Below are 27,112 nucleotides of genomic sequence, written 5' to 3' on the forward strand. Positions count from 1 at the left end.
TGCCGGGCCACCTGGAAGAGGGTGCGGGCTGCGCTCCTAAGGGCTACAGCCAACCAGAAAAGGCTGGCTGACAGGCTTGGCATTATTACATGTTGTTTGTCAAGATACTATTGTAATTGACAAGCAGTGACAAGCAGTAACTACGTTACCCACAAGGCATTCTGGAAAGAACTTCCTGAATTGAACTACGTGTCTTGAAAGAGACGAAATGCTAGTGATGTACACGTGAGATTCTGCTAAAGTTCGAGTGTTGTTTACCCAGTTTTCGGACAGTTTGCGGTTGCTACGTGATGTGAAGCCTGCTAACGCAAATAAACCCCGAAAGCCTATACTACGCACGGAACGACCACGACACTAGAAGCAATGGGAAGTAAGTAACCCACAAAAAGTTTGTTATTCATTGATTGTACATATGGGTTCATTTGAATTTCGTTTGTTATTTTACAGTCGGTGTTGATAAACAGTCCAGTTTATTATCACCATTTGTAAAAAGTAAAGAAAATAGCAAGAAATCATTTTCATCGGGAGTTCAGTCCAAGAATATTGAACAATTAACACAATATGTGTAGATAGTGTCAACCTTAACGGGTTAACACATGCGTAATTCGCTACAGTTTCTACTTACTTAATTGTTAAAGCTAGGCTGGTTAAACAAACATCTGGCCATAGATCACTTGTGGGAACCTCCGCAGCCAAAACAAACGTCTTAGGCAAAACGTCTTATTTAAAAAAATTAATTTGGTCTTAGATGTATTTTTTATGCATTAGTGTGTCGGTAGAAGAGAGTAAATTTGAGATGTCCAAACATTCATTTTCCAAAAAATGTTATACATGGATTGTTTTGTGTGTTGTTAAATGAAAGTAACATATTCAGTAATAGGCAGAGATAAACACCTGATCGATGCTGTCTTGTCTTGATGTGCTTGGGACAAACTTTTTTTGATGTTCTAATTGTGTAAATTGTGTTTGTGTTTCTTGTTTTGATGGAAAATGTTATACAAAAATACATTGAACAGGGAATTGACGCCGTTTTAAATGCGAAGGGAAAATATTGATTTGATTGTGTTTTTAACTCAATTACTGCTGTTAATATCATTTATTTTATTGTATTTTGCTAAAACATTTCAGCTCAACCCACAGTACAGGCAACCAAACCTGCCTTTCAAGTTTGTAAATGGCAGAAGCCGCACATTTCAGATGTTTTCCCTTCTCCGAGTGGCGGTGCGGAAAACGCGCGTCTAGTCTATGCGGGTGTGTGCACGCGCGTGCGCGGCTATTTATGTGCAATCTGCTTTTCCAAAATAATGAAATACAGCCTACATTATGCAGTATTCTAATGTAATGGCGCTGGATACGTTAAATGAAGTTGTTATGTGTAGTTGTCTGGAGTGTTGCAACAGCAGAACTACTGCAAGTACAGTATGTGACAAAAAGCAGGGTTAACAATTGTGAGTGATGGGATAAACAAAGGGTAGTCCAATTTAAACTGTGTGTGATTTTAGTCCACAGACTTGCAGAATACATGAAGTCTTTGTTTATGGTGCTGATGGCGATAATGACTTTCCTGGTAAGCATTGCATTCACCAATGTATTGATTAAAAAACAATTAATTGATAAAACTGTTCTTTCGTGCAAATCAATGTTTTATCAAAAGCAAGTGAGACTGCAGGCAATTAAGAAAACTGACTACAAATAATTGGAGTTATGACCAAATAGACAGGAAAATAACCACAGCTATACCTGCGTGGAGTAAGATTATCTACAGCTCAGAATGTATATAGCCCCAACTGGTTTCACGGATGGTAAATGTTTTTATTAAGTGCTGATTAGTGAAACTGGTCCTGCCACTTCTATCATTCTTTCAAATCTCATGATTTACATCAAGGTTTCCAGGTGAAATCAATGAAGCCTAGATTTGTTTTCACATGGCTCAAAATGGCTTCTGTGGTGTAGTGGTTAAGGTAAATGACTGGGGCACTCAAGGTCGGTGGTCCTAATCCCAGTGTAGTCACAATACGATCCGCAAGGCCTTCAACCCTGCATTGCTCCAGGGGAGGATTGTCTCCTGCTTAGTCTAATCAACTGTACGTCGCTCTGGATAAGAGCATCTGCCAACTGCCAAAATGCAATGTAATGGCTTCACAAAATATCCGAAAGTGTTAGGTATGGCACTGAGGACCCAGACGCAGACCACGGGATAATCCAAAAAGGTAGTGTTTATTCCGAGTTCAAGCCGAGAGATCTAAGACAACACCAAAAACAGTAAGCAAAAGAATCATCGGAAAAACAAGCAAAGGGTCAAAATCCAAGTAGTCAAAGGGCTAAGCTACAAAAGGGCTAAGGGAGGAAACAAAGTCACAAAACAAAGCAAATGGTCAAAACCAAGAGAGCAGAAGGGCAAACAAAACCAGAGGGCAAGGCAAAACTCGAAAATCAAATTCTTTAAGAATCTCAAAAATAGGCATACAAAAAAACTCAGCACTATCAGTGATCAACGTTCTGGCAATGGGTGAAGCGGAGACTGAGGATTAAATACATGAGGGAAAGTGACAATCTAGGCGGGACTGGGGAGAAGGTGGGCTAAACTGATAGACAACAGGTGGGGAAACATAATAGTGTAATAACAGCATAACAGGAGGGAGACGAAAACGCGGACTGGATGCACGTAAACAAACATGTCAAACATACGGCTCCGGATTAATGAGTAGACATTTGCATAGATTGAAGACGTAGTGATAGTCAGAGACAGGTGCGAACACTTCACTGAAACTAAGCGAGTAATCAGGGATAGCATAGGGAGGCGGAGTGAAAGAACAGTGCAGAAACACTGAGAGATTACGTTAGTGAATTAGTGACGTGAATAATTCTACCCAATAAAAGTGACAGTTAGACCGACAGTTAGTGTATTACTCAGATTAGTACTGTACAATATCTAGATTCGTAGTAGTTAGTAAGAATAGTGCTTTACAACATTTAACTACCAAGAGAAGCAGGAAGTAAGAACTGCGAGATTGGAAGGAATGTTGAAATCCCGAAAACTACCGTAAACACCCGAATTGTGGGACACGCAGACAGGGGAGTGACTCGGCTGGTAAGCATTCAGACGCAGATATGACAGGGGAACACGAATGAGAAACTGTAATGGGATACAATAACCACGGATGAATGAAAGTGAATAAATAACAAGAATAACTAATACAAACAGGACAGATACAGAAACATTACAGAAAGATGTGGTAGCCTAAGTTCCCGAGTGGAAAAACTCACCTGTTGTCAAGGCCTGAAGAGTTAACTCACGTAGCCTAACTCTTGAAAAAATATTTTATTAGTTTTACGACATCGTTTGGGAAGATCCTAACCTAAAGAATCCCACAACCTACCAATGCTGCTGACAGGAGGCAGACTCAAAGTTAAGGACAACTATTGACTGAATCCTGACCTAACATTTTAGGGAAGATGTTTCTGGACCCAAGCTTATATTCTCCTCATTACAGTGGGTAAATACATTGTAATCACTTGAAAGAGCTCCAGAGAAGGCTGATGTAAACTGGTATAACATTGGATTTTCTTGTTTCTCCATAATTAAATTTTCACCCATCTCTATATGATGATAATAGGGCATCATTTGGATGAAGAAAGACATACAATCAAAAAGAGTGTTCCCTGTTCCTGCCTCACATCACAACAGCACTAAATCTGATGACCTGCACATCCCTCTCACCCCTCTCATCCCTCTCACGACCAAGCCTGTGGCTGATATTGGTATGGCCCCACATGAGGTGCACAAGATCCAAGATTTGCTCCACTGGCCTGGTCCACACAAACAAATAAAAAATTTCCTCCAAAGCACCGCTCCATCCAACACATATTTCCACATTCCTGGGCTGAGGAAGACCTACCAGTTGGGGGAGGAACTACATGTCACTGTGGTGGCCAGGGATTTCCACAAAAAGCCCAAGCGATATGGAGGTGACTACTTCCAGGCCAAACTTTTCTCATCCAAACTGAAGGTAGTCTTTATTTAATCAATTATTGTCCAGTTCATGTGGTTACACTCTTCTCTAACTTTCTCAGTTTTCTATGTGTCCTCTTTACTGTACCTTTATTCTTGCAGAAACAATGGCAGGCAAACACATTCACTGAAATGCATTTTTATTGCATGGTGTGTTCTAAAGACCATTTTCTGCTCTTTTTATTTTTTGGTCCAGGCTAGTGTGTTTGGGGAGGTGACAGATCTGGAGAATGGGTCCTACTCAGTGCGCTTTCTCCTGCCCTGGTCTGGGGAGGCTTGGGTAGCTGTACGCCTGATCCACTCTAGCGAGGCTGTGCAGGTCCTGAAACAACTCCGGAAGTATCAGTCGGACCGCGTCTACTTCAAGGGCCTGTTCGTGGGAACAGGTCTCAATGGGGCAAAGCTTAAAGAGACAATGGAGTGCAATTCAAAGTGGGATGGGGCTGGTCTGGAACGTATGCAGAAGAGTAACTGCTGTGAGTATCCAGACCCAAAAACAGGAGAGGTGTGGCTGTGCAAGAGGCCCAAATATCTGCCCTGTGATGCCCTGGTCTATCATGTGGTTGGGGGCTACAGGGCGAAGCTTGGGACTCTGCAAAAAAAGCTTGTGGACAAGTAAGAAAAAGTGGGGGCTTGAGGGTGGGGTTATCTTATAAAATAGTTCAAATAAGGAGGAATTTTGTTGATTAATTGTGAATATTGTCAAATTATGAATATATATAGATATTTAATTATTGTGCACTTTCCCTTCCACAGGAAATATACCAATCAATGGATCAAAAGGAACAACAACAAAATTATAATTAATCCCTCCAATACAACTGTTGGTATGTATGCATTGTCATTGATATTGCATTGAATATGAGCACCTGTTTCAGCTCTGATGAGCATTGCCTAATTGAATATAGCCACTTCAATGTAATGAATTTGAGCATTGCTATTGCTGTGCTAATATGTATAGCTAGAGTAGCTTGCTTCAGAATTTAAGGTTTATTCTTCCCTGGGTCTGTTTCAGGTGCAACAGAGAGATGCAGACCTGGGCTGCAAATCCCAGTCCCAGCTGGGTTCTACATGAGGGACGTGTGGACCTCTCTGGTCTGCACCACCGGCCATTTTAATGCTCCTAAAATTACCCAGTGCCTCAAGGACAGAGAGCTCTTCATGATGGGAGACTCCACCATGAGGCAGTGGTACCATTATCTGGGAAGTTCTGTGCCCAGTAAGACATCTTCCTTCCTGCTACTTTCTAGGATAGGAATGGTTAACATTGATTATTCTTGATTAATATTTTGTAGCTGACTGTTTATTTATACATAGGGCATATCTTTGTTGTTGTTCAGCTTTAGTCACTTGGAGGGACCAAGATCCGCCAAGGAGGCAACACCACAGGGGGTTCACACAGCACACCATCTATATGAATGCAGTTACTAAATTCATCAAATGAACAATGCCACACTACCTCAAAATCACAAGAGCGCAATCATAATTAGTCAATAAGGGGACACCAGGTGTGAGCAATCTTCCCTACAGTCTTCCAATCAACACCAAATACCATAGCATGCATACACGATATACACATATAAATATTTTCAGACTGTGAGTGCTTTAGAGCAGTTGTGGAGACATTTTTCTTTTAAAAATAATTCCTAAAATGTGGTAGGGTAGACTTGTTACAGGGCAGGTCATCTAAGTTACCAGTGTTCCTAACAATACTAGCTTTACTGGTTCTTACTTTACTATTAAAGATATGTGCAAATTCCTTATACTTTGAGGCAGAAGCTTGGCTGAGAATGTCAGAGACTGGCTTAGGATTAGACTATTTGTAAACAGTACAGTAGAGTTGGATCTCTGCAATGATCTTTGAAAAGTGGGCTCTTTCAGTGCATACACCATTATTAAAGTTAAAGTTAGCTCGTAGATCGTGTTTTTTTTTTATCCATGGTGTCACTTTATCACAGAGCTTCGTTTTAAACTTGACTGGGGTGACTTTGTTCAACATGTTACTTAAATTGCTATTAAAGGCATCAACCACTTAATTTATCAAGCAGCTATCCGTACATTCTGTAGGTCAGAGGATTTCACAAGCTCCGAAGACTTTTGTTCTGCTGTAGCATTTAATTTTTGCTTTTGAATTGCTTTCTTTTTTGTTACTAGTAGAATTTAGCAGAACATCCAAGTACACACAGTAATGGCCAGGAACATTGCCGATGCATAATCCTTGTGAAAGTCATGTTGAACTCATTCTAAGCTGCCTAATAGAGTCCTTGGAGTCAGCACTATTATTAATGTGAATATTGATGTCCCCTTTTAAAATGATCATCCTATACAAGCTCCTCTATTAATCTCACTGTAGCAAGTCATAAGTAGTAATCAAATCTTTTCCTTTCTCCGCAGGCATGAAATACATCAACCTTCACTCCGCTGAACAGGCAGGTCCTCTCTTGGCGGTGGATGTGGAAAATAACATAGTCTTGCATTGGAGGGCTCATGGCACACCACTGCGCTCTAAAGCGGCCCCATTTGCTGACTTGCACTACATCAGCAATGAGATTGACAGTATAGCAGGCGGGTCCCGCAAGGTCATCATCTTCAACATTTGGGCGCACTTCACAACTCACCCGCTTGAGTATTACATCCGTCGAGTGGCAAGGATTCGGCAAGCTGTTATTGCACTGCTGAAGCGGGCACCAGACACGATTGTCGCCATCAAGTCTGCCAACACCACAAAACTCAAGGTATTGAGCAAAAATTATTGTATGTTTGGTCGTCTGTAGTGCCATTTGTTGAGCTGAGTTGAAATCGTCCCTTTATAAACCATTGGTCTCAATCAAGATGTTATATTATGCTGCAGAATTCCACATGCTGGTGCGTGTCATTACGTAAACTAGTCATTCAATACAAATGTGTTTGGCAAACATAAAGTAGCTCCATCATGCCTCAACCAACCCAACAAATTAGCAGGATTAAAATCTGAATGAAAAATGTCCCTTACCAAGGGCACTTTAAAAAGACTTAAGGCCTCCCTCACAAAGAAATAGGAACGTGCCCTGTTTCAGAGTCTTTTTGAAGGTTCCCAGAAAAGGTACATTTTTCACTAAATTATCTTTTTCATTTTTATGGTAGCTCTGTTTCCCTCACCTGTATGGTCATTTTCTGTTCATTACATTCTGTTTAAAATGTGAATTGGTGACTTTGTGAGTAGGATTTGATTAATATCTCTCTTCTCTTTTGGCAGAATGTGTACAGCTCTGACTGGTTTTCAATACAGTTGGACATAATATTGAGAACCGCCTTCCAGGGGATTAATGTAGCATTCATAGACGTCTGGCAAATGACATCCTGCCACTACAGTAAAGAAAGTATCCATCCCAACCCAACTGTCATTGGGAATGAGATCAACCTATTGTTGTCATTCATCTGTTCTGTCTGAACATTTCTCTTTGACCCCACTTGTTATGTCTCACAGTGTAGTATACTATTCAACACAAAAAGAAGAGATGATTGGCAAAAGCCGAAAAAGACATGAAAATATCACTGTCACATTCAAGAGAGACTATTTGATTGAATCCTCAGCAGCCTGCCCAGTGGTACATATTGTTTGAAGTAGACCACCATAGTTACAGTACTCATAGCAGGTATTAATGCATTAATGCAGTCAAAAATGAAATAGTTGAAGTTACGGTAATTGTCCAGAAGCATGGCTGATTTTTCAAAACTTTCAGCTAGCGTTTGGCTTGTGCCATTGCAAGTGTATTTTTTTAAGTTTAACCCTACTAGCTAGGTCAACTAAGCGCAAAAAGAGAAGGGCTGAAAGAGATGCATGCGCTTTACTTTCTATAACTTGCTACCCAAGACCATGTAAATATTATGATACTAACGACAACACATGCTAGATGCCGAAAGCTGAGATCGGCTTAGAAACACATTCAGATATTTCCACAGGGTCAGTCTATGTGTGTATGTGTGTGAGGCAGCAATTATTTCCACAGGGACAGTCACAGTTGCTATAGATTCTCAAATCAGCACCTTTTAATACGACAAAGTTATCCTTAAAATATCTGCTTGTTTGGAATGCAAGATAAAGTGATCACTGATATAAAGATGTCTGTAATCAGTAAATATAGTGTGTTACATACACCAATCAGCCGCAACATTAAACCCACCTGCTTAAACCAGTTTTTCCATAATTAAAAATGCTTTAAACTGTATGAACTTGTCTATAAACACTTAGTATTTAATTATATGATATGTGTACTTATATAAGCAGATAATCATAAGTGAATTGCATTCAAAAGTTACATTTTTAAATGAAAATGGAAATCTTGTAAACTCATTGGGCCGGGGGGTGCATTGTTTTGTTATTTAAATATGTTGGTACATAGTGGTGTTCATGATCATGTCTTAACAAGTGCTAAAAAAATAAAGACCACCCGCCATATTTAAAAATGCATCCATCTAATCCTACATCAGTTTCACCCTTCTTCCCTCCATTTCCTCTTTCCTTATCAAGAGTGCCAATAATTCAGGAACTCACTACGAACTAACATTCACATAAAAATAGAAAAATAAATCATAGAATAATAATAAATCTGACCTGCACAGAATATTTTTCCAAAACTGCTTTGCTTGACAGCCTTTATTATGCATTGTGCAATATACAATTAGGAGATTTGTCTAAATTTTTTTCGCATTATTTTTGCTGGTCAAATGTAGTATTATCAGCTTGGGTACCTTTTTCAACCACTGGATTCTGCTCCAGTGTGAGAGACAGTTCAGATAACACTTTGACCTCATTTGAGGGAGATAATCAGTGAAGCAGAATGTTTGATTAAGTAAATTAAGTAAATGTAAATAGTTGAGACCAACAATCAACAAGGTAAGATTTATGACTCTTCAATGTCGAGCTACTATGGGAATACATGTCTGTTAAAGATAGAAAACAGCACTGCAATGTCATGTTCAGCTATTATTACTACAAAAACGAATTTTGTCATTTATTTGGAGTTGCACATTTTACATAGTTTTAAGCGCCCTCTTGTGGACATTTTAAACTGATGAAAGTAAATTCTGTCATTAATTAAGCTGCAGCAAAATAAAACAATGCAAGTTTATTTTTCGTAACTTGTACAATTCTGTTGTATTCTGCAATTCAGGTCTTCTAATTTTGCATTGTAATACAGTTCCCAAAATTATTAAATTACAAGAAAGATAAGAATGATATACTGGCACGCCAAGTTGCATATTGACTGAGGAAAAGTACCCATACCTGTATAGATCATAAAATATCTTATTATGAAGTAGAGAGCAGGAAAGTTTATGTACATACAGAGTCCCGGGCAACTATTCAGACCCACTGACACTTACAAATGATACTAATTTGCCCAATCAGTATTTCTAGTATAAATTTGTCTGCTCCAACAGAAATTTCAAATCCTTGATATAGCCACAATAAGATCCGCACAGCCGTTGGGCCCTTGAGCAAGGCCCTTAACCCTGCATTGCTCCAGGGGAGGATTGTCTCTTGCTTACTCTAATCAACTGTATGTCGCTCTGGATAAGAGTGTCTGCCAAAATTCCATTAATGTAATGTAAATACAAGCAGAGGAGCATGGATTCAGCAAATATTTGCAAAGACCAATACTTCCAGTGCATCATTGATATAACTGAGCATGGTTGTTTTAGCATATTTTCATATTTTATAAATCCTCCATCTGTTTACTTATGTAGGGTGAAGTTGTCCTATAAAGTCCCCAAACCCACTGAATCTCTCTGACGTGAAGAGTAAAAAGAAAAAAAGTTGATAGGAATTATGAATTGTCTGATGCATAACAAGGAAAGCAAATAGATTTTTAATTTGAACATAGGCAATTAATCGTTGAAAAAGAATTATGGACAGTGGTCGCTCGCAATATTATTAAGTCAGTCCTTAATAATACTGCGTGCAACCACTGTCCACAATTTTATAAAGTAATCATTTTCTTATTTTTTTTCTGCATATCATGAAAGATCAAAAGACCCAAATCAGGCTGTCAAAGTACTTCCTCCGCCAATGACTCTGATCTCATCTCGGTCACACCAACAGCAAGGTGAAGCGGTGAGAGCCGGTGGCCGAGCAGGCCCGTGGGCAGTCAGTAGTGAATGGAGACCTTCGTCGGGGCGATGGTCAAGGCCTCCGCGTGAATGCCCGGGCCCAAGAGCGGAAACACGGGCTCGGTGAACGCGTCGTTGAAGGTACAGATGTGCTGCTCGTTGCTGGGGTCCCAGAAGGACACCGTGCCCTTTTCACATTTGAGCTTCACCCTGATCTTCTCCAGCTTCTGCAGGTGCAGCTGCGTGCGGGGCACGGTGAGGGCACTGTACACCCCTTTGCTCAGCCCCACCGACCACACGCCGCTCTTGGGGGACATGGTGAACTTGCGTTTCCGGGGCAGCGACTTCTTGCACACGCCCACAATCCACTTGGGGTTTTCGCCCACGCAGACGTCCCAGTTGTGGCGTCCGGAGGAGAAGCCCTCCGAGCCCAGGACGAACACGCAGGGGTCGAAGCGGTCCCCGTTGTCTGGCAGAGGCAGCCTCTCCTTACTGCCAGACACGCCGCTCATGCCCGGGGACAGGGAGAGCCAGGGGGACGCAGTGTTGGGGTCCAGTATCACTGGGACTGAGGAGGCCAGAGAGACACATGAAATATAACCGCTTCCACAAAACATCAGCAATGACCCCTGACCCTGACACCCCCCACTTTGTATGTAAACAAAACAAAAGGACTGAAATAAATTTCGCTTTACTTTGAAAAGTACTTAAAAAAAATAATTTAAAAAAATAATAGTAAACTCTTTTCCATAAACAGTCGTGTCAATGACAGCAAATGCCAAAGCAGAAGTCACCCTAGGGCGATTAATTTGTGGGTGGTGGGTCCTGTCAACGTAATGCTTTTCCCGAAGGGGATTCTGAGGAAATTTCCTTAAGCACAATAATGAGTATTGTTACAGAACTATAGCTGCTAGTCCCATAAAATATTCCCCATCCCAGCCTGAGCAGATGGGAACTGCTAGGGAAAGGTGAGAGGAACGTACCAGAAAATACACTGTTGCTCAGTGAGAATAAAGCGTACTAACTACTACTACTACTACTACTAATAATAATAATAATTAGAGCGCACTAACAATGTATTTTCACACAAACACAGAACCTGTGTTTTGCACTCACTCGCCCTCGCCAATCAGTTCTACCTCCCCGGCTGAAGAATTGTGCAATAATGAGCAAATTCACGTGACCGGAACAAAAAACTGAGGAGGAATTTTACTTTCTGGACCTGGATTTTCCACCTCTGGTAAGGACTCAAATTCAGTATAACATGGCAAAGAATTAAAGATGCAGTTCACATTACCTTCTTTTCAAGGCTTGGAAGTTCTGTGAGAGGAGGAAAGAAATATATTAAAAAAAAAACTACATTTAAAGCAGGCTTATGCACATTTAAACACTTATATGAAGATAACGTTATGCTGTAGAAGCAGATTTCACAGTTTTAGAGTTGTTGAAAATAGCGCAAAGCACTAGGGTTGTATCCGAACCCAAACGTCCTATTCAGAAATTCCACAGTAATGTCAACCGCAGCATGAAACAATACACTTACTTCCCAATTAAACGTATTATGTCCCAAACAATCTGATAAAATGTAGGTTAACAGGAAAATGCTTTAAATAGTATTTATTAGTCCCATTACCATTTAAATCATTTAAATTTCAGATGCGTCACATCCATAACGCTGGCAAATCTTAAAAATTGTTATTTTTATGTTCAGCCAAGCCTCCTACATTACATTAATGGCATTTGGCAAACACTCTTATCCAGAGCGACGTACAGTCGATTAAACTAAACAGGAGACAATCCTCCCCTGGAGCAATGCAGGGTTAAGGGCCTTGCTCAAGGGCCCAACGGCTGTGCGGATCTTATTGTGGCTACGCCGGGGATCGAATCAGCAACCTTGCGTGTCCCAATCATGTACCTTAACCACTACGCTACAGACCGCCCTTTAGCTAATAACATTACATGGATATCAAACTTTCTGCATTACACTTTAAAGGTACAATTGGTCATTTTGGACTTATAACGGTTAAATGAGGAATTGCAGCAACAAAGACGCTCAAAAACCGTTTATCCCACCCCTTCTCTGTAAACGCGCTGAAGTTGAAACGCCATTGGCTGTGTCAATTAGAACCAATTTTTTATTACTGAACAGCTGTATAATGTTTCGGTACAGAGTTCCGGCCCATCAACTGCATATTTTGAAACCCGAATTTAAGGACTATAAACATAGGCAGAGGGTGACAACATGTCAGTGAGCCTTTTTCAATGATAGGAAGGGATTTACAATGGACTTGCAGCAATGTACAATCTTACCTATTGTACCTTAAACATTCAGTTTTTAGAAAGTGTATAGTCTCCCCAGAATACCTGTCTTTCTGCATCACATCCATTAGTTTCTGGCTTAATACACATATATATATATTTTTTTTTTCCCCTCAGCCAAGTCGGTGCTATGATAATATGCATTAAAAAGAAATTATGATGCAAGAAGAGTAATTTTTCTGAGAGATTTTGTTTGTCATTTTGGGTCCAAATGTCACATCTATAACGATGGAATTGCCCAGGTGTTATTTAAAACTGAATGCTGAGAAGTGAATGTTTTCAATAGATAATGAAAAAATTAATTGATACAGTAATGGGCGATAACGAAGCAATCTGTAGCTGCAGCGCTGTGGGGCGGTGGAGGGGTGAAGAGGGGTGGAGGTAGTAAAACACAGGGCTAAAAGGGCCCTGTAAACACCACTGATTGCCGATAGTATAATGCTGTCCCTCTGTGAAATGTTGGTGAAGGTCATTTCCCCACCTGCAGGAAACATAAGTTATCCGCTCCCATCTCCCTTTTTACAGATCGGATAAGATCAGTCAGTGCAGCAATGTCTCGGTTAAGACTGGCGATCCTTTCCGCCATCCCCCGCTTCTTCAGCTCCTCCTCCTCTCTCAACATGGCAATCCTGCCTGCCTCCGCCTCACTCAGGAAGCCATGGAGTTTCTCAAACTCCGTCTTTATGAGTTTCTCTGTCTGCTGAGCTTGGCTCTGGGGGAAAGCATAAGACACGGTCCAACACAGAACTAGAAAAGATTTGTATCGTTTGTGAACATGCACCTCTCAAGCGATTAAATGTACAGTAAGCAATATGTTTACAGTAACATTTTGTTCAACATCAACAACACAAAATTGTAAAATGACATGGAAAAAAGAACAGGAAACATGCAAGCTTATTAATACAATTAAGCATTATAAACTTGAGAATGTTTAAGTGAAGCCTTACCATAACATGAATTAAATATTCAATTCACATCTACATTTATGTTGGAAATACACTTATTCACACATCTGAATTGCATTCATTCAAAATGATAAAACAGTAACTTTACCTGGATGTACTCCGATGTGGCATTATATGTGCGCTTAAGTCTTTTAAAAAATTCAAATTTCTCGTCCAAGACTTTCAATTTAATGTCCAGTTCCTCCTAAAATGAAAATTATTATTTTTATTGCAAAGTGCCATGTGTTTCTATGTAGAAATATACTTTGTGCAGCACTGTTCATAAACTTTTTGCACAAGACTTTATATAGGCTTGTTGTACAATAGTAAAAAAAAAAAAGTAAAAAAAAAGAAAAAGAAAAAAAAGAAACGAGCAATAGCATAATCGCACGATATGGCGAACAGAAGTGTTCATAGTTTACCTGTACCGAACGGCCCTAAATATCTGACAACGTCTTTGTAACAGTAACTAGTGGCGGGCAGTTAAAGAGAATGAACAGAGAAGATGTCATGCCTCATGCCAGGATGTGCTAGCTGTTGATAGCTGCAAATCGGGAGATAACGTTACATTAAGGCAATGTCGTTTTGTAAGATTGGCGGTGAAAAGTAGTCTGCTGTTGTTGGTTTAATGTATATACTTTACAGGACTTAATAACATAGCTAGCTAGCTAGAAGTTGCCATTATTGCTAAATTGTCCTATGTAACATTACCTGGCTAGCCAGCTAATGCAATTAGCTAGTAATGTTAAAGTTACTTTACCACCAAGCAAGTATAGACGAGCTAGCTAAGCATAGAAGCATAGAGCTAGCTAGCTATCCCAGCAAAACACACTGATAGACATTCGATGGCTAGAATAGCTTCAGACTAACCAGAGATCCATCCATCCATTATCTTAACCCGCTTATCCTGAACAGGGTCACAGGGGGGCTGGAGCCTCTCCCAGTATACGTTGGGTGAAAGGCAGGAATACACCCTGGACAGGTCGCAGGGCACACACACCATTCACGCACACGCTCATACCCATGGGCTATTTAGACTCTCCAATCAGCTTAACCTGCATGACTGTGGGAGGAAATCCGCGCGACACAGGGAGAACATGCAAACTCCACACAGAGGATCCGGCCGACCAGGATCCGAACCCAGGACCTCCTTGCTGTGCTACCCACTGCACCATCCGTGCCACACCCTAAGCAGAGATGCTGGTGTTTTTTTTTTGTGGTGTATGTTACCCAATTATCCAGGGTCAGACATAATGTCCCTAGATATTTAGCAAAATCAGATCCTAGAGCAGCTGGACAACAAAAGCCTGAAGTATAGTATAGTATAGATAGATAGATAGATAGATAGATGGTGGAAAGAAATATTTTTATTTAAGTTGACTAGCTTAATTATAGCTTCATACAGTTGTATCACTAGCTACTAGTAACTAACAAGATAGTTAGCTATCAATAGCTAATGTTAGTTGAGCTAACTGCCATCTTGAAAGCGGTCAGAAATAGCCTGTCATGACAACTGGCATTAGCATCCCATTAGGAAAGTGCAAACTCCTTAACTCCACTACCACTCTCCTCCACTCTGTGCTCCGGAAATACATGGTTGGTTTATTCAACCAACCATTTCCAAATGACATATTTATTACCAATACATTTGTTACAGATGTTATTTACCACTGTAACCACTTGTTTACCAAGATTGAGTACCCTGGTTTTGGACACCAGCAGTTTGCACAGGATCACATTAACTTAACCAACCGGTTCAGTTTGACTACTCTAAAGGGAGACCTAATTATTTCCTCAGAGCTCAGATAATACGTATGTGTTGTCCATTGTTAATTTTGATGATGATCTTATTGTGATGCCGTAAGCCCTATACAAAGATAAAAATAAACTTCTGCTATACTAAGCTTAATCGGAACATGTCAAGGCCCTCTGTTCTGCTGCAAAAACAAAATAGACTGACAGACATAATGTTTCATCTGCTTGGGGTGTGTTCTCGCAAGTAGGGGAGCGGGTTGTGTTTTTGTTTTACAATATACCACTGGCTGTCCTGAGTTACTGCCTAATTAGACCATGCCAGGTTTTTTTTCTTCATTTATTTTATTTAAGCTTTATTTAACCAGGTTATTTTCATTTTGATTAAAATTTATTTTGCAAGAGAGACCTGGTAAGATAAATAACAGAACTATTCACAGCATACAAGACACACAGAGTATAGATAATACATACAACACAAAAAACTAAGCCAAAAACATTTACCTAATAAAGTGCTCGGTGAGTGTATGTAGGCCCATTATCGATGGGGAGGAGGGGGGCGGACAGGGCTGAAATGATAGGAGACACAAGGTTTAACAGAAGATGATGCTGCATCCAAACGCTGGATGGATGCGGCATAGAGGAGGTGGGAGGTTTAAACGAACGACACTGAGAATGATGGCACACCAAACTTTGCATTTAACTTTCAAACTAAGCATTGCAAATCAAATAAGATTCAGCAACCGCATTGCTTATTTCTCCCCTTGCACGTTTTCATAACCATACTTAGTGGATAAAGTATGATAAAAAAACAGGTCCACCAGATATTTATGTTTGGCTAAACACTAAGAAACCATAGTGTACCCAATCAGGTATTAGTTGTTCCTTGTTCTTGTTAATCCCAGTCACCATATGTCAAGATGGAACCCACCTACAGTACCATACTGTATTATAACAGACATCATGCGGCCTGTAGCGTAGTGGTTAAGGTACATGACTGGGACCCACAAGGTCAGTGGTTCGATCCCTTAACCCTGCATTGCTCCAGGGGAGGATTGTCTCCTGCTTAGTCTAATCAACTGTATGTCACTCTGGATAAGAGCGTCTGCCAAATGCCATTAATGTAATGTAATGTAAACATCTTCATTTAAAATAGTTGTCTGAAGTCACACTTGTATCAGTCCTTAGTTTTAAAAAAGTAAGATCGTTTTATGCTAATAATACGAAAACGTTCTTGCACGAGGCCCAAAGCATCCTCCAAGAGGATGGGAGGTATCTGCTTGAACTTAAGCAGATAAGATGCTTCTGGGGGGGTGCTTTGAATCTTTGACAGTTTCTTTTGGCCACCACAATTTGCCCTTTACCATCACTCTGAATTAATTTTGATCTCATCTGTCCACAATAAGTTATTTTTCCAGAACTTGGAAAGTTTGTAAGCCTTAGCAAACTATAACTTGGCAAAAGTACAACCACAATGACATTTCAAAATGCTGCTGCCAGTCAATGAAGTATGCCTGAATAAATTGGAGCATGCGGGTGTGTTTAACTTTTGAGCCTTTTTTTTTCCCAGCATGTGTTTAACAGAAACTGGTGCCAAATGGATTTAACTTCAGTGACCCTATCATTGTAGCATTGTAAAACTACTCAGGGAGCACTTTATTATTATTATTTTTTACTTATTGGTCTTCTGCTGCTGTCGCCTATCTACTTAAGTGAATTGTTGTATGTTCAGAGATGTTCTTCTGCATACCACCATTGTAATGTCTTCTCTGACCTTTCTCATCAACAATGAGTTTTTGCCCGCTGAACTGCTGCTCACTGGATGTTTTTTTGTTTTTCGCACCATTCTCTGCAAACTCAAAAAATTTCAGATATTCAAATCACCCTGTCTGGCACCAACAGTCATTCCATGGTCACTTAGATCACATTTCTTCCCCATTCTGACATTTGGTCTGAAAAACAGCTGAACGCCTTGACCATGTCTGCATGCTTTTATGCCTTCAGTTGCTGCCGCATGATTGACTGATTAAATAGTTGCCTTAACAAATTGGTGTACAGGTTTGTTAAATAAAGTGCTCTGATATGTGTGTTCCTAGCTATAGTTAATATATATGAGATGAAATACTCATAAACATGAATAACACAATAAGATCCACACAGCGGTTGGGCCCTAGAGCAAGGCCCTTAACCCTGCATTGCTCCAGGGGGATTGTCTCCTGCTTAGTCTAATGAACTGTACGTCGCTCTGGATAAGAGCGTCTGCCAAATGCCAATAATGTAAGTAATGTAATGTCTAGAATTAAGACTAGACATCAGCAGATCCCTTCCGCATAATGACGCAAATGAATTCAACAAATACTTGTACAGTACTATAAAATGACAATCTGCACGTCTTCACAAACAGACCTTCACAAACAATCGTCACAAACAGTCAACAAACAAATCATCCTGGACTACTATCCTTTGGTCCCCACATAAAAAACATCTCAAGGACTGCCTTTTTTCACCTACGCAATATCTCCCGACTCCGCCCCTCAGTCTCCCACACCAGTGCTGAAACTCTAATCGATGCCTTTGTCCTCTCCCGGCTGGATTACTGCAACAGCATCCTCTCAGGACTCTCTACCAAACTCACCAACAAACTTCAAATTATACAATTATAGAATTCTGCTGCCTGAATCCTCACCCGCACAAAATCTCATGACCACATCACACCCATCCTCACTCAGCTACACTGGTTACCAGTTCAACAGCACATTGATTTCAAGATCCTCCTACTCACATACAAGGCTTTGAACACCCTTGCACCCCCCTATCTCTCTGACCTTCTTCACGACTACACCCCAACTCGCACTCTCCGCTCCTCCTCAGCTGACCTCCTGTCTATCCCCACCACCCGACCCGATTATGGGTGCTCTACAGCACCCAGGCTCTGGAACTCTCTACCCATACACATCCGCCATACAGAGTCACTGTCATCTTTCAAAAAACTTCTCAAAACTCATCTGTTTACTCTTGCATACCCCTGACTGTTTCCTTCCCTTTACACGTTCTTGTGTCTATCTCTGTCTGCTGTCTGTTTGTTTGATATGAATTGTATGTTCATTGTAATTTTTAATTGGATATATTGTATCATGTTTTCGTTTTTGTTGATGATTTTAAATTGGGTGGCACGGATGGCGCAGTGGGTAGCACTGCCGCCTCACAGCAAGGAGGTCCTGGGTTCGAATCCCCGTCGGCCGGGGCCTCTCTGTGCGGAGTTTGCATGTTCTCCCCGTGTCTGCGTGGGTTTCCTCCGGGTACTCCGGTTTCCTCCCACAGTCCAAAGACATGCAGGTTAGGCTGATTGGAGAGTCTAAATTGCCCGTAGGTATGAGTGTGTGAGTGAATGGTGTGTGTGCCCTGTGATGGACTGGCGACCTGTCCAGGGTGTATTCCTGCCTTTCGCCCAATGTATGCTGGGATAGGCTCCAGCCCCCCTGCGACCCTGTTCAGGATAAGCGGGTTCAGATAATGGATGGATGGATGGATGGATTTTAAATGGGATATTTTGTATCATGTTTTTACCATGTTTATTTTGTATTTTGCACAATGTAAGGTGACCTTGAGTGTCTAGAAAGGCACCACTTCAAATAAAATGTATTATTATTATTATTATTATTATTATTATTATTAACCTCATTGTCACTATATCCTTTCAACCACAAAGTACGAGAGTACAGAACCAAAATAACAAAAAATATTTCACTGTTCAATGAATTATGATGCTCACTATATGTGTAGCCTGCCTAGGATAGAGTGTTTAAAAAAAAACTGAACTGTTTTAAGTTTTTATTGAGAGGTTCAAAATGTTTAGAAATGTACCGGTGGGTGTAGATGGGAGTCAATGTCGCTTTGTTTTGAGGTTTAAAGTTGTTCACGCCTCCGTTTTGTCTAACGGGTTGGTAACCAGCAAGGGTAACATACCAAGGTTCATGGATAATAGCCGTCCTCTCAAATGAAGAACAGCTGGTCTGGAAAAGATGAGAAAACAAACTAAGCTCACAATTTATCGATAATGACAATTGTCATGTACACGTCATGCCATGTATTCGACTGAAGTCTCAAAGTAATATGCAACTATCAATTTTATTGACTTTACATGGAACTATCTAGGAGGCAGCCGCTAGCCGCTAGCTAGCTAGCGAATTCGCTAACAAGATCGGGCAGGCCGCGGAAAGTCTTCGAGCTGGAGTATCAATTAACGGTTCGGTATACCACGGATACGGGCTCTGGGATCGACTGAAACCCAGTGAGATTGCCCGATTTTTGATGTTTGAAACTGGGATTGATATGCTACTACTTGGTTAAATGCGTGGGCTATGAAGACACGGAAACTGGTGAGTAGAACACGGTTATAAAATGTTAGCTAGCCTAGCTGCTGCAATTATCTTGCAGCTAGCAACCTTCGTAGCTAGGCGAACGTCAGCTAACGTTAAAACGTCTAGCGTTAGCTATGTGAACGTTAGCCATTTGTTTTCATTGCCGTAATCTCTAACGTTAACTGTTAGCTAACCTGGCCGACCTAGCTAACTTAGTTGCCTTTCGGAGGCTTTGCCTAACGTTAACGTTAGCTAATGTAATAAAAAGTGATTTATTTCATGTTAGCTAGCTACATAGTTACCTTTCTGGTTAATTTAAGGGCAAGTTAGATTTAACTTTAGGTTAGCTAACATTGGTTACGCCGTAGGCAATGGCTATCTAGTGCTTTTGATAAAATGTAACGGGAACAGCTAAGGTTAGCTAGGCTAACAATTTACCAGTCTGGAATTGCATTTCAATAGTCAACTGCATCAACATTACGTTATCTAACGTTGGGTTGTTTGCTCGGTCTACATTGATTAGTACATACTGCAGGGTTGTCACATTTTTGGCTAGCTAGCGATTAGAACTATCAATCTCATAATTTAGCTAGCTAGCTAATATAAATTAGCCAATATACCTAACGTTAACCGACTTACTACTCTACAGAGTCAGTTGGCAGCTGGCTAACAGTAACGAAACAGCCAGCTAAGGTTCACTGATCACATTTAGTCCAACTTAGCGGAATGTATAGCCATTACTTTATGCCTTTTTCCCTCGAAATAGAGTTGACATTTAACCTCATTGTTCAGGAACCATGCACATAAAGCGATATGACGACCTAGCTGTATACAATGGCTAGTAGTACTACCCAGCTAGCTAGGTAATCACATTGAATGGTTACAGGTTTAACATTAGCTTATTATCTAACATGAGTAATGAAAATACCTACGTGTAACGTACTGCCTATGATGCTATTTTGTTAATTCATTATCTTCATGCAAGTTATACATTTTTTTTGCCAGCTTGAAAAGTCCATGGACATTGACATCATCATTGCCCCCTGCATATTGCTTTAAAATATGTATGAATGATGACTTCTGGACACAACAAACTATAACTAGTGCCTAACGCTAATTTTCGTTGGATTGTTCCCCACGACATTCGGTGTGAAAATGTTTCTCCTTCATTTGGAATATATTAATTTATTATTATTTTTTCTCTCGCAAAGGTTCCACACTTGTGAGACCATCGAGTGTGAGACTCCTTCCCGTCTCTTCCTCCTCCTCTTCCTCTGGCAGAGGGGAGAGATGGCAGCCTTACTACCTGCCCTGCTGATGGCATTGTTGTCAGCCTGGGTGCCCTGGAGCTGGGCAGGGGACTGTAAAGGCCACAGGCAGGTCTTCAGGGTGCCAGGATATGTCACAGACGGAATGGGCAACTACTCTGTGAATGGGAATTGCGAATGGCTCATCAAGGGTGAGGAATATTAAAACACAGGATGATGTTCTGTTCCAAGGTGAACAGTGGGGTGAACTTTGGAAGGCCATTGCATAGTCACATTGTAGCCTGTGTGTAGAAAGGATTTTTGTAGCTGTCGTCTTAATATGGAAAAACTAGAAGCAGAATGGTGCTGAAGAGGAAAGTGTCTGCAGGTATACCCAGATTAAGTCCTTGTTTTCTGCCTAGTGACATGTTAAATAATTCATATTTGACCATTTTGGAGCAATATGGCCATAACATCATCCGGGGATGGATTGATGGATGCAGCTGGTTGACTTCAGGTTGGAAAGAAGTGCCGACAGGCTATATGCATTTCAGGGGACATGAATGCTAGTTGGGCCCCCTGCCAAAAAGATGGTATTTGAGAGGGAAAGATATGTTGTTGTTTCAAATACCATGTCAGTACTACAGTCACAGAACCTTCTTGACCTCTTTTTGCATTTTAACCTAATATCATTTTTCTTTCTTCCTCAGCCCCTAGCAGTAGTTACAGTATAGTTCTGAACTTCACCTTCATGGAGACAGAGTGCACATACGATTACCTGTTTGTTTATGATGGAGACTCCTACAACAGCCCCTTGCTGGCCAGTCTCACTGGTACAACACTGCCACAGCCCATAGAGGCAAAGTCTGGCAAGGTAAACGCACAGTGGTACACTTGGGGATGCCAAAACTGCAAGCTGTCAAACTCTGTCAGGCTCAGCTGAAGTCATGGTAGTCATTTTGGTTATAAATGGTAAATGGTTGGCATTTATATAGCGCCTTTATCCAAAGCGCTGTACAATTGATGCTTCTCATTCACCCATTCATACACACACTACCTGAAAATATAAAATTGAAGTCAAATTAATATTGAAGTCAACAGAAGTAAACCAGTCCTCTTAAATGGTACAACGTTGAATTTTAAAGCAATACAATTTCTTTTCTTTTCTTTTTTTTACATTTTAAAAATAATTAAAAAAAGGAAATGGGCTCTGCACAAAAGTTTGGGAACCCTGTTTGTTAGTACTTCAATTCTCATTTCCCCATTCTTCCTGGCAGAACACTTCTAGCTCAAAAATAATCTTCGGCCTCCTTGCATGTATGGCACGTTTCAGATCTCTCCACCGATTTTCAATAATATTTCAAGTCTGCGGACTGTGGTAACCATTCCAAAACCTTCATCCGTCTTTCCTGGAGATACTTCATGGTTGATTTCCAGGTATTCTCTGGGTCATTGTCTTGCTGGAATACCCAACTTTTCTTCAACTTCAATGTCTGGACTGACCTTTGAACATTAGCCTCTAGAATTTCTTCAAATTTGGTGGAATCCATTCGTCCTTCCACTCGCACAATATTTCCTATGCCATTCAAAGAAACATGCATTCTTTGGTGGTGGCCTAAAAGTTCAATTTTGGTTTTGTCGGATCAAAGCACATTGTTCCAATAGGCTTCAGGTTTCTCAATGTTTTCTTTTGCATACTTCAGGTGCTTAATTTTTGTCATTCTTTCCGGCAAGTCTGCCATGTAGGTCTTTGTTGTTTAAAGTATGTTCTATTGTTGCTCTGTGAACAGCTAGATCTGTGTTTGCTGTTCTTTTGCAGTGATGTGTGGGTTCTTCTGAGCATTTCTCACCAGGTCTCGGGCCATTCTATCTGAAATCTTTCTTGGTCTTCCAGACCTTGCTTGACTTCAACTATTCCATTTATCTTCCATTTTCTAATAATGTTTCTGACAGTGGAAATAGGTAGTTTGAAACATTGAGAGTTTTTGTAGTCTTCTTCTTCTTCTTGGTGGAAATGAACCATCTTCATTCTGGAATGGAACTGTTTACAGGAACCCATGGTTGTTAACACCAGACAGAACAGCCACTGCAGTTGGATAAGGCATGGAGTTACTTCAGAACATAGAATAACCCAAAAGGGTTCCCAAACTTTTGCACCAAGGCCCGTTTCTTTTTTTTTCTTTTTTTTTCTTTTTTTTCTTTTTTATAAACAGTCATGGTAAAAAAAATTAAAATAAAAAGCAATCTTGCAGAAAGGTCTCATGTTTAACTCTGTTCCATTAAGAGTTCAGTCACATACAGATTTATTGTAACAGAGATTTAAACCAATTTTGGCACCCTGCTCTAACTACACTTGCCAAGCCTGATGCCAGTACTGTAAATAGTGCAGTTGACATAGACGATGTGGTTTCTGGTATGGTTTGTTAATAGCTAAGTTAAGCATACCTGCAAACAGCGTTGTGTGTTAACCTGGGTAGCAATCCCATTCACACCTTCACAATGCACAGTGTAATTGAAATTAAACGCATGTGCGCCAAGCGCAAGGCACTGCCCCCGTCCTCCCAAACCCAATGCCCGCGTCTTCCCCAGATGCTGCTGCACCTCTTCAGCGATGCCAACTACAACCTGCTGGGCTTCAATGCCACCTACACCTTCTCGGAGTGCCCTGGCGCCTGCGGGGGCCATGGCCGGTGCGACCAGGCCACGGCCCGCTGCATGTGTCACCTTGGCTGGGATGGGCCTAGCTGCCGCACCCCCGTCTGCTCCCTGGCCTGCGCGCTGCACGGCTCCTGTGACCCGGTGAGAGGCCGGCTCCCGCCCGCTTTCTTTCTTTTAGAGTAAATTCAGTTAAAAAAACCGGCTTTGGCCAAGTCCGTGATAATCGGCTGCACTTTCTGAAAATGAAAATGTGTCTTTCTGAGAGGTATTTAATGGCTTCATGCGTACAATTGAATTGGATGGCTTTTGTGATCGAGTGTTAAATTTGATCGGAAAATGTCAAAAAAGTATGGGGAGCTCGACAGAAACAATGTTGGGAAATGGTGATGATGCTGGAAAAAATGGACCGTTGTTAGCCTGTAATCATTGGTCCTTTGAATAAAAAATTTAATAAAATTAAACTTAAGATGAATGCTATTGCGATGGATGAGTTTTCTGGGTGAGAAAGTGGACTCGCCCTGACGCCGCTGCGCTTGTGTGCTCAGACAGGGGAGCGGTGTCTCTGCACCTCCGGCTTCGTGGGACGCAGCTGCCAGCTGGGTCTCCGTGACGACAGTGGGGCAGGTCAGTGGTGGGAGGTGAGCGGGGGCGATGACCAGATGGCCCCCCGCACTGCTGCTGCCGGAGCGTACCTGCCCTCCGCTGGGGCCATGTACCTGTTTGGAGGTGAGGGATTCTGCCGCTGTGTTCCTCTCATGATTTCTTCACACGTTTCCCTGGGCATGTGTTTGCTGTTGTGACCGAGTGTAATGCGTAATGAACTCCAGCAGGTGTGTGTGCGTGTGCGTGCATGACTAATTGAGTTGATGTTACTTCTGGTAACTGGTGTGTATATCAACGGGTTTGTAATTAAAGTGAATTGAGTGTAATTAAGTGCAAATTTGTATTAATCCGTTCTTTTTTTTATTTTTTATTTTTTTTTGCACCTCGCGGTTGTCTGTATGTGTTGCAGTAGGCTGCATCGTTTTACGATGCTGGTAGCCTACACCACATGTGGAAGTGAAGTTGAGAAATTTGCATTATCCTGTTGCAAATTGATGAACTGCAGTGACTAGTGTGGTGTTTTTAGGAAAGGCAGAGTGGGGTTTTGTATGTTCAAACCCTAGATAAGTCACTGCCTTAACCAGGTCACTGACTCAATGTAAATCACCGTCTAAACCAGGACACTGACTTGATGTAAATCACCGTCTAAACCAGGACACTGACTTGATGTAAATCACCGTCTAAACCAGGTCACTGACTCAAAGTAAATCACAGACTGTCATTAATGACCCGCTGGTGCTCATGTTTCTTGTGTCTCAGGATTTGATCTGAACAAAGCTCTCGGGGACCTGGTGAAATACAACTTTACTGACAACAAGTGGGAGAGAAGGTTGCATGCGTTCAGTCCGGTGAGCGCACACTCCACACGTCCGTCTCTCTCTCTCTCTCTCTCTCTCTCTCTCTCTCTCTCTCTCTCTCTCTCTCTCTCTCTCTCTCTCTCTCTCTCTCTCTCTCTCTCTCTCTCTCTCTCTCTCTCTCTCTCTCTCTCTCTCTCTCTCTCTCTCTCTCTCTCTCTCTCTCTCTCTCTCTCTCTCTCTCCCTCCCTCCCCCCCCCCCCCTCTCCCTCGGAGTATTTGGGGGAGGGGGGGCTGTTTGTGTGTAAATGAAGAAGAGATGAAGTTATGTTTTGGTTTACCAGGTAGGTTTTCAGGTGATTTTGGAGTTTTTGTGTTTCAGTAAAGGAAGAGTCTCTCTCCCTCTCCCTCTCTCTCTCTCTCTCTCTCTCAGGCGGCTCGTCACTCTCACACCGCTGTGGAGTGGCAGGGGAACATGGTCATTTTTGGGGGAGAGCTGGCCAATGGCTCCCTGGCCAGTGACGTCTGGATGTACCGACCCCTGAAGGACGATTGGCTGCAGCTTGGCCAGTGGGACTCGCCGGGCGCGCCCAAACTGGCCAACCACGCCGCAGCTGTTGTGGACAACCATCTGTATATCTTTGGGGGTATATACACTCACTGAGCACTTTGTTAGGAACACCTATAGACCTACTTATTCATGCAACTGTCAATTGTGTGGCAACAGTGCAATGCATAAAATGCAGATAATCATTCCAGGGTCAAAGTCACTTATCACATTTCTTCCCCATTCTGATGGTCGGCGTGAACATTAACTGACTGACCCTGGAATTATTATTGGTGCCAGACAGGGTGGTTTGAGTATCTCGGAAACCGCTGATCTCCTGGAATGTTCATGCACAACAGTCTAGAGTTTACGTAGACCGGTGTGGAAAAACAAAAAACATCCATTGAGCGACAGTTCTGCGTTGCAAAAAAGCGTTGTTAATGAGAGAGGTGACAGTAATGCAAATAAGCACGCATTGCAACAGTGGTATGCAGAAGAGCGTCTCTGAACGCACAGTCACGCGGTGATGGCCCCTCTGCTTGCAGGACGGACGGAAGAGGACATGTTCTCCTCGTCGCTGAGTCGCTTCAACTTGAGCGGTCGCATGTGGGAGGCGGTCCGGCCCTCTGGGGGCAAGCCGCCCTCCACGGCGGGACACTCCATGGTGTTTCACGCTCCGTCCCGAATGCTGCTGGTGTACGGGGGTCACCGGCCCACCACTGCCAGGTGAGACCCTCCCCGTAGGGTTACCCATCCTTCCTAAACGGTCCCTCATCCGAGCGTTTTTTTTTCACGGAGCCCTGGTGTCTGTGCCCGCCAGCGCTGGGTCCTCTGCTGACTGCCGGCCTCTCCTCAGGTTCAGCGTGCGAGTCAACGCCACCGACGCCTTCCACGTGGACCGCCGGTTCTGGACCTCGTTCCGCTCCCGCTTCCCGACCAGCGGGCCCAGAGAGAGGGCCTTCCACTCGGCCACCATCATCGGGAACTACATGGTGGTTTACGGTGAGTACGTTACATTACATTATTGGCATTTGGCAGACGCTCTTATCCAGAGAAACGTACAATTGATTAGACTAAGCTGGAGACAATCCTCCCCTGGAACAATGCAGGGTTAAGGGCCTTGCTCAAGGGCCCAATGACTGTGCGGATCTTATTGTGGCTACACCGGGATTAGAACCACTGACCTTGCGTGTCCCAGTCATTTAGCTTAACCACTACGCTACAGGCCGCCCTTAGTACGGCCAGGGTGTGTCCCCCAGACCTCGGGGCGTCCCTCACAAGCCCGGGGTGTGTCTTACGGCCCTGGGGGCACGTGTCGCAGGTGTGTGCGAGTGAGGTGGGCGTGCTGAGAGATTGTTTGGGAGATTGTTGGAACTCCATATAACATAGCTGAGCTGCGTTGAAGTTTTCCCTCACGCTCCTCTGCCCTTTCCGCGCAGGCGGCAATGTTCACATCCACTACCAGGAGGAGAAGTGTTACGATGAGGAGATCTTCTTCTACCACCTGGGCTGTCACCAGTGGGTCACTGCAGGGGAGAGTCTCTTACACAGTGAGTAATGACGCTGGGCCCCTGTACATCTGGACAGGAGGGGTTGAAGGGCAAGTCAGTGTTCAACAACCCGATTGTGTTCGGCTACCTGACGTGCATTCGAGATGGTGGGCATTCGCAGCAAACTTATGTTCGCACAAAAAACCAAAGCTGATCTCGAAGTAATTTTTTAGTTATTCATCATGAAAGTTGCGCTGTTCGGAACATGGTGAGCCAACTTGCTGTTTGGTACATG

At 42.2% G+C, this 27,112-nt stretch overlaps 3 protein-coding genes across 3 annotated transcripts in view; 2 read left to right on the forward strand and 1 right to left on the reverse strand.

The window, feature by feature from the left end:
- Nucleotides 1-208: 208 nt before the first annotated feature.
- On the forward strand, nt 209-8,365 carry LOC133107121 (NXPE family member 3-like). The gene is made up of 8 exons (XM_061216084.1): nt 209-370; nt 1,503-1,567; nt 3,618-4,010; nt 4,209-4,627; nt 4,769-4,839; nt 5,028-5,231; nt 6,407-6,747; nt 7,248-8,365. Exons 1-8 carry the CDS (start codon nt 364-366, stop codon nt 7,440-7,442), a joined length of 1,695 nt encoding a protein of 564 aa, XP_061072068.1. The 5' UTR covers nt 209-363; the 3' UTR covers nt 7,443-8,365.
- A 253-nt stretch (nt 8,366-8,618) lies between these two features.
- trim35-28 (tripartite motif containing 35-28) lies at nt 8,619-14,540 on the reverse strand. Its single transcript, XM_061252800.1, has 6 exons — nt 14,529-14,540; nt 13,475-13,570; nt 12,903-13,133; nt 11,400-11,422; nt 11,242-11,249; nt 8,619-10,808 (listed from the first exon to the last, which is right to left on the reverse strand). Exons 1-6 carry the CDS (start codon nt 14,538-14,540, stop codon nt 10,141-10,143), a joined length of 1,038 nt encoding a protein of 345 aa, XP_061108784.1. The 3' UTR covers nt 8,619-10,140.
- Nucleotides 14,541-19,078: 4,538 nt separating this feature from the next.
- Nucleotides 19,079-27,112, forward strand: part of megf8 (multiple EGF-like-domains 8) — a 37,514-nt gene continuing 29,480 nt past the window's right edge. The window contains exons 1-10 of the mRNA XM_061258669.1: nt 19,079-19,496; nt 20,690-20,937; nt 21,436-21,599; nt 23,315-23,524; nt 23,929-24,109; nt 24,746-24,834; nt 25,214-25,427; nt 25,873-26,053; nt 26,184-26,329; nt 26,767-26,877. Of these exons, the coding sequence (XP_061114653.1) occupies nt 20,769-20,937; nt 21,436-21,599; nt 23,315-23,524; nt 23,929-24,109; nt 24,746-24,834; nt 25,214-25,427; nt 25,873-26,053; nt 26,184-26,329; nt 26,767-26,877 (1,465 nt within the window). The 5' untranslated portion in view covers nt 19,079-19,496; nt 20,690-20,768. The remainder of the gene's footprint in view (nt 19,497-20,689; nt 20,938-21,435; nt 21,600-23,314; nt 23,525-23,928; nt 24,110-24,745; nt 24,835-25,213; nt 25,428-25,872; nt 26,054-26,183; nt 26,330-26,766; nt 26,878-27,112) is intronic.

Source organism: Conger conger, chromosome 1, assembly GCF_963514075.1.
Source record: "Conger conger chromosome 1, fConCon1.1, whole genome shotgun sequence".
Lineage (NCBI taxonomy): Eukaryota > Metazoa > Chordata > Actinopteri > Anguilliformes > Congridae > Conger > Conger conger.

Bases quoted from the DNA above. Each gene is read 5' to 3' on its own strand.
- trim35-28 (XM_061252800.1), bottom strand. The intron at 13,134-13,474 runs GTAAAGTTACTG...GCTTTCCCCCAG, and splicing joins CCACATCGGAGTACATCCAG to AGCCAAGCTCAGCAGACAGA. The intron at 11,423-12,902 runs GTGGGGAAATGA...CTCCTCTCACAG, and splicing joins ATAACTTATGTTTCCTGCAG to AACTTCCAAGCCTTGAAAAG.
- LOC133107121 (XM_061216084.1), top strand. The intron at 4,628-4,768 runs GTAAGAAAAAGT...TCCCTTCCACAG, and splicing joins CAAAAAAAGCTTGTGGACAA to GAAATATACCAATCAATGGA. The intron at 4,840-5,027 runs GTATGTATGCAT...GGTCTGTTTCAG, and splicing joins TCCCTCCAATACAACTGTTG to GTGCAACAGAGAGATGCAGA.